The 12,020-nt window shown below is 41.7% G+C and overlaps 1 protein-coding gene across 2 annotated transcripts in view; it reads right to left on the reverse strand.

Moving 5' to 3' along the window:
* Positions 1–12,020, reverse strand: part of stxbp6 (syntaxin binding protein 6 (amisyn)) — a 130,537-nt gene that overhangs the window by 26,171 nt on the left and 92,346 nt on the right. Inside the window, exon 6 of one of the 2 annotated variants that reach the window (XM_046414013.1) lies at positions 6,810–6,943. The exons of the other annotated variant lie outside the window; for it this stretch is intronic. Within the exon in view, the coding sequence (XP_046269969.1) occupies positions 6,896–6,943 (48 nt within the window). The 3' untranslated portion in view covers positions 6,810–6,895. Of the gene's footprint in view, positions 1–6,809; positions 6,944–12,020 lie in introns of those variants that run through there. 2 annotated transcript variants of the gene reach the window in all.

Below are 12,020 nucleotides of genomic sequence, written 5' to 3' on the forward strand. Positions count from 1 at the left end.
TCAGCAAACGTGAAATGTAGGTGACTGGCCTCCGATCTCCTGTCCTTTTGGGAGCAGTCCAGCCACACTTGAGGCACTGCACCATTTGTTGCCCTAATTAAGAATTCATTGGCCACTAACGATGAGTTCTGACCTCCATTTCCTGCACCTTTGTCTCCCCCCACGGTGTGCTAAATCAGCCTAGAGGGACGGGCTTGACACTCACACGTAGACAAAGTGATTGGTGCACTGTGGCATGCAGCAGAAAGAGGAGGAGCTGGGAAAGAGGGATAAAAGAGAAAAGTCAGGAAGAAGGAGGAGAAGGGGCACATAGGAGAAGTAACATAGGAGAGAAAAAAAAGGTAGAAGGAGGAGGGAGGAGAATGAGTAAACTGGAGAGAAAGGGGATGAGAACAAGAAAGGAACAAGAAAGAAAAATCAGCTGGCCAGTCTCCAAAGCCAGCTATATCAAGATGCAGAATAAGGCTGGCATTAGGAGCCTCGGGGAACGCTTCTGGTACTGATAAACACATCCAACTGTCTATCTTAGCTCTGTTATCTGTTGCGCTACACTGTACACACCACTGTTATCCCTGTGGGAGACAGGAACACCACTAATCTACCCCTGAGGTGCAACTTGCTCCTTGGCGTTCCCCAGTTCCCAGAATGACGATCCCTGTTACTACTATGTTAGTTTCACTGAGCTACTGGAGCCATTACTTAAGCAGCACATACAAGCTCTGACAATTAATTTTCTGTCGTCATAATACATTAATTGCGCTACTTCTAGTATACAGCTTATTTCCTATTTCTACTTTTTAATTCTACTTAATGCTCCAGCCTTCAGTTCTCTTCTTCCCACAAACACAGACACACACTGAGGCTACACGGTCTCTGACTGTACACTCACACCAACTTGCCCTCAGCAGCCTCTTATTGTTTCTCTCTCCTTGTGTCTGCTCTGTTGATTTTCTGTCATCTTCATATTTTGCATTTAATTAGTGGGCTTTAACGTTGCTAATACTGTAGGATGATTCTTTCATTTCTGGACAGCTCCAGGCTAGCTGTTTCCACCGGTTTCCAGTCTTTATGCTAAGCTAAGCTAAGGGACTACTGAGTGTTGCCTCATATTTACAATACAGATGTGATGGCGGTACCTATCTTCTCGTCTAATTCTGGGCAAGAAAATGAAAAGGTGTATTTCCCAAAATGTAGAACTATTCCTTTAAATAATTAATTTGATCTTGACACACATTTATAATTTTTTAAAGCATGTTATTAGATCAAAGCCTTATCATGTATCATCCCACTTTTATACAGGATAAAAGATTCAGGCTTAACCTGACCAGTTATATATAATATATTGTACATTACTATTGTTAAAAACTATTAAATCAGGTCTCCCTGTCTTTATGTCACTATTAGATATGTTAAGGTGCTCTGTTGATTTGCTTTACTTTCACTCTCTAGTCTGTACACCAATTGGTGTTTATCAGTGATACTGCTACTCTTATTGCAGCAGATGGCAGAAAACAAAGAGATATATCCTCGGCATAAGCACTTCCTACTGCCAGAACAATGTCAACTCATTTAAGCTGCCACGGCTTTCCTGTCACCACAGGCAGGGCTGGAGCCAGGGCTGGATATGCTTGGCTGAATATGAGCAGGACAGATTGCTCATTCACGCAACACAACGACAAAGACAGATCCTTCAAAGTCTCTCACTTGCACGCGCACATCCAAATGCACCAAGCGGCACGCAAACAAGCATTCTTCACCACCTACACACACACACACACACACACACAGCTCAGCATGATAGATGGGAAAAGACACAAAGGTCAGCAGTCAGCAGGGCTTCACTTAGACAGGACTCGGGTTCTTTTACATCACCTTGACTTAGGAGATGGAGCTGACCCAAACCGATCTTTTCCACAGTCGTTGCATTGTAATATAAAGTACAGGTCAGCAATTGTTTTAAAACGCTAAAGCTCTAAAAGGCAACCAGTATCCCCAGCGAGACTTAACCTGTGTTGTGCTATCCACTGTCATTACCCGACTGTTTCTGACTTCCTGTCCTCTGGCATGTGAAGAAGGGATCCCATGTGGTTGTGAATGACACGTGCATTTATCATGTCCCCGTTTGCAGATCAGCACTCCAGTCAGTGTGATGGTATATCTCACTGAAAAGATACCCTCAAGGGGAAGGCATATACAGAACATATTATTCACACACACACACACGCACAAGCATGATTACACAACTTGTCACAGAGATGCTGAGGTGACTGGTTGTCACACCCGCTGACCCTCTGCCTTTGCTGTGCTGTAACCACACAACATGCTCTGCAAGAGAACTAAAGCAAAGCATCTGTTATTGGGAGACCTTTAAAAATTCCTGTATTTTCATTCACATGAACGAATAACAGAACTTGTTGAAGGGCAGATTATCGTTAAGCTGCTCTTAAATAACTTTGTTTCCTCGGACAGGATCTCATTATAGCTCCTTTAATTGGCTTGACTTTGGCGTGAGGTGCAAGGGGTTAGGGGTTGGGAAAAGTGCAGTGAGTCCTCATGACAACAAGAAAACACAGATGACCTTATAGTATGTGAGCTGTAAAATAGGTAGCTGGTAGCTGGTCTGACCTGAAGGAAAATTCTGTACATGATATGTACAAACAATGAGAACCATGTAGATACACCTATTACATTTAACATTAAAGCAGCTCTAATTATTATTTAATTAAAGCCCTTAGTTCTACAAAGTAGCAAAACACAAGCAAGATGAGTTTATTTGCACAGCCCCATGCAGACATGACGCAATTCAAAGACAAGACTACCTGTCCAACATCAAACAGCAGGCTATCCAGTGAACATACTGGAGAATTTAGCAACCAAAAATTTTTCTCAGGACTCGGTGACCAAAACAGAGCTAAAGGGAGATTACATTTGCCAGTGGGACAGGAATAGCACCAGTTCTCCAGTTATTGCCCCCAAGTGGCCAGAATAAAGCAACTAATAATGTTATACGACAAGAATAAGGACAGTCACTTGTTAGGACAAGAAACAAAAATATGTGATTTTCAAAAGATGAACTGGAGTTAATGGCCATGAATGTTATGTTGTTCTACTTTATTCAAGTGCATAATAAACTCATGATCAAAGCTCATGCATTAGTGACATTGTTTCAGTAAACAGAAATGCCTTTTTTGAGTAAATGGGCCAAGGCAGAATGAATTTTTTCACTCAGTGTGGGCTGGAATCTGGCTTGTTTTTGTCTCCCATGCCAGTGTCCTTTGAATAAAGCACAAACACTATGGCAAATTGTCTTTTGTAGTTCAGTGGAAAGCAAACCAACACTGTAGTTGCTGTCATTTGTGTATAGCATGAAATAGCATGATCACATACACAATCAACACGGCAACCCTCAAAAACAGCCACGACCGCGAAGGTGCTTCTCTCGAGGTATACGGTTCCTTCTAGGACACACGGCAGGGTCTAACAGGCAATAAGCTTGGTATTCTGCAGCCTCATGATGGAAAAGAAGGCTTAAAGTAACAGGATTGGGGGAGTTTACAAACTGAAGAAGAGACAGTAAAGTGGATTACAACGTAAATGATTCAAGATCTTTTTACCAGATCGTCTCATGTCTCACCAGACAACTGCAATACTCATTTTGTCGTGTTACACAACATGGAAAACATACTGTGTTAATGTGAATTGACCGCATGACCAATCGTGCTTGTTGGATTTCCGCCTTGCATCACTCACATTATACATACTACACAGGACACTAAATCAAATCAAATTATCTACAGCATCTGTAGCATGTAACGGAGGGCAATAACAATGCATGTCAGTCTTCGAAATTATGTCAATGGATGCAAAGGTTGTTTTGTTATTGGTGTAAGAATCCCCATCAGCTGCTGTATGCTGCTACATGTTAACTTAAACTCATGGGTTGGTGGAGAGTATTCACTGAAGTTTTGTTTTCCCAGCTGTGGATTAGGAAACGAGGGAGCAGAGATCTTCTTGGCAATGGATGTCAGTATGGTGAGATAGACGGTGTAATTAGCGCTTAGTGCCAGCATCCATAGCAGATCCACTGACTGGTGGGGGACCCACTGGGACAGAGAGGAAGATGCTGGCAAAAGGGCTAGAGGCTGACTGACAGAGTAGAGGACGGGAGCGGCAGGGGAAAAAATAAGGAGAAAGCCAGAGAGGCCAACAATAATGAGTTGCAGCTCCGGGCTTCTAAGTTTTTTCCTCCTCTTTCTTTTTCTTTCCTCCCTCCTTGGCATTGCATCGCGGGCGTTGGGCCTCCGGTGCTGTGATGTCCCTTTTAGTGCAAGTGTCTGTTTTGACTACATGGAGAGGCAGAGGGGACTGCCAGTGAAAAACATGCATTGCAATAACACCCATTTTCTCATGTATTATGCATGTCCAGTCAGCATATTCATTCCAGATAACGGGAATGCAATGACAGCCTGTGCACATGGATGGCCTCTTATGCATGTGCAGCCAGCGCAGTTCAAGGGATAATGTTCAGCATGCTTATAAGAAGGCTAACTACAAATGATTCTAATTGGACGATAAGCATAAGATAACATTTTGTCTTTTCGTGACAGCGACTTAACATGTCAGGGACAGGCAGCCAATTAAACACTCTGCACCACAAGAAATGGGGTTTTTGGAACAGTGGACAGTGAAACAAAACACTGCTATACGCATACAAGATACACAGGATCTAGTGATGCAGAGACCCCGCAGACGATTTAAGAGCAGTATACATAACGTCAGGGGTGATCCCCTGTGTTATATGTGGTTTCCCCATGAGAGTGAACACTTACTGACTAATTTAGCATAATTAAAGGTCAGTGTGACAGAGACCCGCCCTCTCTCCTGGGAGCACTGTGACGGCTATAAGTGTGCTGTGTGCTTGTGACACACATATGCACTGCAAAGTGCAGGAGAGGTGTAGTGTGAGTGAATGGTGTGGGCGGGTGTTTCTTTTTTTTTTTTTAGGTGTGTTCCTGTTGGTGCTAGGCTGCTTAAACAGCACATTGTGATTAACCTGCAGGTCAGTCCGCTGGTATTAAGGCCATCACTCCAATACCCACATATTCATCACAGGCTTCACGCCTGGATTTACAACGCTAGCCCCCACCTGACAGGTTAAGGCTGGGCTTTCACTGGGCGAGAAGCCCCTGTTTTTCCCCTAACTTATAGCTTGCAGTGCTCTTTGGCACAAGATTCATGGTGCTCCTCCCTGCAATACTTCAATACTTAAGACTGATGAAAATCTGCGATCAATAAGCAAATAGGAGCTGAAAGGGCGGTCAGGAACTTAATGCATTGGCATGTGAGACTGGGGTGAGCCGTGGTGTGATGGGACACTGGATGTAGGTGTTCCATCAATCCTGCAGCTGGACACCAGCCGAGCTGCTCCGATTTGAAATGAATAACTAGGACATGGAAGGTCTTTAATATCCAGAAAACGCTTTATAACATCTCACTCAGAACCTATTTGGCGAAGCAACTCATTAACATTAAGATACATTAACGCTAGAAACTGGAGAGAAAGCTAAATAAAATAATGACAAAACTTAATTAAAAAAAACAACTTAAAAATAAATTTAAAAAAAAACAAAAAATAAAATCACCAATGGAGTAATTAAATCAAGCTTTCAAACTTCAATCAATCACGCCAAGCAAAAAACAAAGTGTAAATATTTACAAAAGTCAATATATTTTGTAGATTATATTATAGTTTCAACCCAAATAAAATTACATTTGTGCCAAGGAAAACAACCAAGACTGAGCTATTTAAACACATCGAGAGGAGACCCTGACTGCACAGGGATGCTGCATATCAAGCGGTTCAAATCTGCCCATTTGTCTAAGAGGGAAAGATAGATATAATCAACAAATCATAGCTGTCATATGACTGGAGGATTCATGGTTACTGAATTGGCACAGTTGAAGATTTATAACCAGGCTAAAGTCTAATCCCTCAAACTGGAAACCAGAAACTCCTCTGTCACACGTCTTGGGAAAAGGGGACAAAAAAAAATAACACTATGAGGTTAAAGAAGATACATAAAGAACATTACGAGGTTAAAGAACATTACCCAATATAATCTGTATCATTATCACCTGAGATTAAATATTTAAGTTGGAGTAGTAACCAGTTAAATCAGGGTACTGATTTGACTGAAATTTATGTTGTATGTTCACTAGAGGGGCAACTACCCCAGGATCACATTTCTCCCTAATGGGGAGTCTGTGGACCCTCAGGGGTGGGGGCAGGAAACAATCTGGCAGTCACGCCCACTTGAAGTAGCAGCTGACATCTGTTGAGGGACGAAAGTCCTTCAAGCTATTTGTTTTCATTTTTGATGTTAACTACAGTATTTACACACACTATTTTTGTGTGTAGAAATGAGTGTATCACCTGGGAAGTGAGATTCAGGCAAGATGAAGATATGATCGCAGTTCTGTTTTGTTTTGTTTTTTAACCCTACCTTCAATTGAGAAAAGGAATAAGCTCTCTTGTGTTTAGACATGTTGTACACATTTGTGCATTTGAAGCATACTGAAACCTCTAATTCAAATTCCACTCTGGCAGCTCCACACCCACACCGTATGCATCATTATCTGTGGAAATGGTCTGACTTTTCAAACACACGTCAGAAACAGAGATATACTTTCAGATAAGTGACTTTAGATGTTGGACCATACTGACTATCTGAACACCTTTACATTATTCCAGACAGGAGCTGATTAGAGGTCTCAAAAATCCTTTTTGTGTACTGCCTTTTTGTTTTTCTTCATCACGAGGGGACTCATCATGAAACATCAACTATCTCTACTGTAACTACTCTTCTGTGCTCCATAGTCTGATGTTCCATCGTGGCTATAGGTTTGATGTCCATAATCTCTGTCCTGGCTTCCAGCCCGGTTCCTTTGTCAGAGAAAAGGGTGGAACGAGGACAAGGTGGTTTTCTGTTTACTCAGTCACAGACCCACATTAAATCCATACTTTTGAAATGACAAATTGGCAAAGGATGAAAAAGAGAGATTTGGACTTGGTGCAAGAAACACCATGCATACACCAAAAGCTAAAAGTGGCAAACATTTTAAATAAAACATGCTGCACAACCATGAGTTTCTGCATGATGCTGTATATGTTTGCAAATCGGTTAAGCTCTGAATACACTAAGCCCCCCAAAATATTGTGTGAATACGCAACAACCAGGAGCTCCAATTAGTTTTATTTGCACAGGGCGGGAAATTAATTACAGCTAAAACAAACAGTGACAAGATCAAATCCCTCAACACATGACCGATGGCTACAGGGGGAATTTGTTCACTCTCTCTCTGCACTCGTTAAGGCTATAATTAATTAGCTGCTTCTAGATTGTCGCAAATATATTTAGTGAAATTAATCTTTCTTTTTTGTCTCTTTCCTCAAGGATAACTTAGATCTCTCAGGCATTTCCACTCACTTGACCTTTTGTTACTGCAGCACAAAAGAAAAAAAAAAAAAAAAAGTTAACAAGAAGCACTCAAGTTCACTTTAATATCCACAGGACAATTTCTGCATTGGCTCTCAATAATAATTCCACGACTATCACATATATCTGAAAGCTCAGGAATCTGTAATGGGGGGGGGAGAAGGGCCTCAGAAAGACATTAAGCTCTTCACATCAAAGAAAAAGAGTAAATGGTTTTCTGAGGGCTTTTCTCTGTGGAAAGGGAGGAGAAGAGGCTGATAAAGCATGGCAGAACTGCATCGCAGACACTGAGATAAAGATATCGACCTAATAATGTACAAAGGGCCCCTTGATGTAGAATCTCTCTCGGTCTGCCCCTATCTCCTTCTTTTTTGTCTCTCTTTTCACTTCTGGCTCCTTCTGGTTCCTCTCCTCTCCCTGCCTCTTTTTTTAAGGCCTGATTTTGCACCTCCCAGGAGGCTTGAGAAACTTCTGAAAGAACACTCATTTATCCCAATGAGTGGCTTTCAAACTCACTTCATCCGTCAGGGACTGACAAGATTCCAGAGTCCAAGGAGGAGAAGCAAAGAGAGACAGATGGAGGGAGAGAAGTGTGTGTGTGTGTGTGTATACATAAAGGAAGAGTAGCAGAGGTATGAAAGAAAGAGAGCAAAGGCGAAGAGATGAGAGCTAGAGAGTATGTGTGTGACTCACCTGGCTCAGCAGGAGAGCAGAGGAAGGACAAGCAGGTGATAAATACAGCAGGATGTCATCCCTGCGCCCTGGAAAGCTTTTATTACGCACTTCCCCTCATTTCTGCAGAGCACCACACCATGGAAACAATACAGCGTTCTGGCCCAGTAGCCACAGCAAATGCAAACTCACATCAAACCTACACTTTACCCTATTGTGCACCATTTTGCAGAGTCATAAATTAAGAGGAGTATTTTTACTTGTCATTTTTGCACACTTATTGTACTCTGTGGGCCCGCAGTGCAGCCAGTATCTCATTTATGAGAAAAACCATAGAATTTATGTTCAGAAACAACAGTAGTTTTTAGACATGAATTCAACAAGCTACTGGAAACACTGCCATTCTAGAAAATGGGGAAAAGAATGTCATGTCACTCATCTTCAAATAATGTGGACTGTCCTAAATTCATTGTACAAAGGCTGAGAAGAAGCAAGGTTCGACTCGACTCAGCAGTTCCTTACACAAGTATTTGTTAAAATGATGTAACTCTATAGCCATATGATCATTTCTATCATCTTGCTCTGTATATGCTCTATACTTTATATGCATTATGGAAACACAGTGAATATCTCATCTACACAACAGAACGTGGTAATCTTGTGCGACTTAATTAGTGGTTGGTTATTCCTGTTGACTACTACAGACATGTGAAAGGCACAGCTAATGAGCTTCCCATCTTACACCAGGAGTCATCAGGGGGGGGATCAAAGCGTAAACATATTCACACACACACAATGGAAGAGCGAGAGAGAGAGAGAGGGAAAAGACGACTGAGAAGACAGTTGGCAATTAGTGTTGCAGACCACCCTGAAACACTCAATAATAGGATTAAGTTGCCATAAAGCTGAAATTGGTGTGCTCTCTCCATGAAATATGGAGCCTCATTTATAAAGCAAACTTATGGTCAATTTTGATCTTAAGTAGGACTTAAAGCAGAAAACCACTTATAAGTCCTTATTGTGGTTTGGGATGCATATCTTTCTGGAGTCTCCAAACGCAGAATGGAAGCCGGCTTCACTCTTGTGGAACACACAATGCACATAGATTCTGAAACATCTGGATCACTTTTAGATACCAACTTAATGTGCATAAATAATTTAAAAAAATGAGTCTTGATCCAAAAGTGACCCTAACAAATCCAATCCAAATAGAGGTAATTAGCCCCAGTCCAAAATGCAGTCAACCTGAACAGACCCTACTGAAGAGAGGACAACAATTCTAGCAGCAGCAACAACTAACAAGCACACAGGGTTCAAACGAGTGTTATACATATCAAGTGTCCCTGCACTTCACAGCTTTCACTCTCCATCTCCTGTCAAGGGAGCTGATGGTGTCAGTCTGCACAAATCCATTCAGGTATTAAACATATTTAAACACAGATCAGAGAACAAAACAGACCTGGTTGGACTGGCTATAGAGACACAGTTTGGTCATAAATATTCTGACCTGAGTGGACCACCTGTGAGGACAACCTAACACACATTTGTTTGGTTTTTGGAACAAATGTACACTGCTCACTGCCTTTCATTTTTTTCTTTTGTTCAAGGAAAATGAAAAGGCTGCATTTAATTGATCCTCCACCATTTGAATTATTTATTCTATCTTCACTCCACCTACTTAAGCCACAGAAATTTCTCAGTCTTTGCTTTGAATTTCACCATCAACATACTGCAATGAAATCTCCTTCAGTGTACTGGCATTCACACGGAGTCCCAGATTCAAGACCCTATTGCATTCATGTGGAGGGTTTATGCAAACGCACATACACACACTTGGAGACCTGGTCACAGAATCCTGCGTCAACACATCAGTATAAAACCACATCAGGAAGTGGCACAGTTCTGAAGGATATTAATTATACATGTGTTTTAAAAGGGATAATATCTCTTTTAGTGTGGTCTTGCTGGATTTGTTGACTGTGTCCTGCTCCTGAAAGCACAGGTCAGGTCAGCAGCTACCCATGTGGGATGACAGGTTCCCCTGCTGATGTCGGCCTTTTTTTAGAGGTTAGAGCAAGACAGGGCTGGAAAGATTCTCTGCATCCGCCCGTTGACATGAAATATCTGTCGTGACACCCTGTTGAGAGGGGGGAGATTCCATAAAAAATTCTGCTGACACCTGCAGATGTCGACTTCTATTACTCAGTCATCAGCAAAAGCCATTTTCATTGGTTCGCCTTCCAGTGTCACCTGTTTTGTCTGCTCTACTTGGCTCCTCACGTTAGCTTCCTCCTACCCTGCTAAAAAGAGGCGTGGCACTCTGAGCTATATTTAAAGATTTATTCAGAAATCAAAAATATTTCCATGCCTCAGCAGGTCATTCATTTGCTTTCTTTTCTATTCACTGATGCATATTTGTCAGCGTCTTCTTGCCTCTTTGCCCTTTTCTCATCCTGACTTGAGGAAGAGGAAATTCTCAGATTTTGCTCCCTGCCCTCAGTGTATTGCCTGACATTGCGTGGACATGGGTCACCAGCTACCATCAATAATACTGACAACTGGTGTTTAGCTACTCTCCACACTCCACCGGTTTATAATAAATGACAGGGGTGTCACGTGATTTTCCAGCACATGAGCTATGCAAGCACTTTTTAAAGATGCTCTGCACTTGGTATAAATCAGAAAATCAGTAGTTTATATTTTAAGAAATATGTTCTGCTGCCTATGAAGTGAACTTTATTGTATTTCCCAGCTCTGAGAGCACATTTATGCTCCAACCAAAAACAACTGGATGAAGTTTGAAACCCTTTCCTCACTCACCTTTTTAACACTGGAATTGCAGAGGGCTGCATCCAAACATTTTTGCAGCTTTGCAATCCCACAGTCACAAAAACCTCACCTGCCCAGTTCAGAGAATGTGAGAGAGTAAGGTTTGCATTTCTCTTAACGTAACTCTTTCTGGTGGTTTGTATCTGGAATTGAGTGCAACACCATAAATGTCCTCAAGGAAAGATGGCCCCAAAATTGTGCACAACCCCCATATTTAAACATGAAAACCACAGAAGCGTTTACACAGTCCTGCTGCTGTCGCCACAACGCAGCAGCCGCTTTCTCCTGTAGGTTCCTGTTGTCAGTCTAGTGCTCAACATCATTAAGTACCCTCAATCTGCTTCTCTGTTGGCCGCACTGGCTCCCTGTTGCAGTTCACACCCAACTCAACAGTCAGGTGCTTGCCTAAAGGAACCTCCGCTTCCTACCTCCAATCCATGGTCAAAAGCCCATACTCCACTGCAATCTTCAGCCTGAGAATGATGATAGCACTTACCAATCTCTCATTTCCTTAAAAAATATCAAAAAATAAAACCTTGTAGTGGACCATTAAACACACTCGTATTTCTTTGTTTGAAAGGGATGCAGGTAAAATATCTGATGACATGCAGTTCTTCCTCTTATGGAGATTAAATACACATATCATATTTTAAGTCACTTTAGATAAAAATCATCACAGTGTAAGGCCTGAAAGCTGCCTTCTCTGTGTTGTAAATCTTCACATGAAGGACACCATGATTCATGCAGTACGTCACCCTGCAGTAATGCAGCAGCAACATTAATTTCATTGGTTACACGTTCATTCTGAATGTTGCCAGTAAGTACAGCAACATTTTCAGTTTATTTCAAGGCCTCTTGCTCTCATTTCCTTGGTTTATTTTTCTTGGAGCAGTACTATAATAATTTGACTCAAGGCTATAAAATGTCAAAATGATTTATACTTGTGAGTAAAAGGCCATGAATCAATAATTAAATGACATTCTTTCCGTCAGAGTAAGAAGCATTCCTCCAAGACATATCATT

Source organism: Scatophagus argus, chromosome 15 (genome assembly GCF_020382885.2).
Source record: "Scatophagus argus isolate fScaArg1 chromosome 15, fScaArg1.pri, whole genome shotgun sequence".
NCBI lineage: Eukaryota > Metazoa > Chordata > Actinopteri > Scatophagidae > Scatophagus > Scatophagus argus.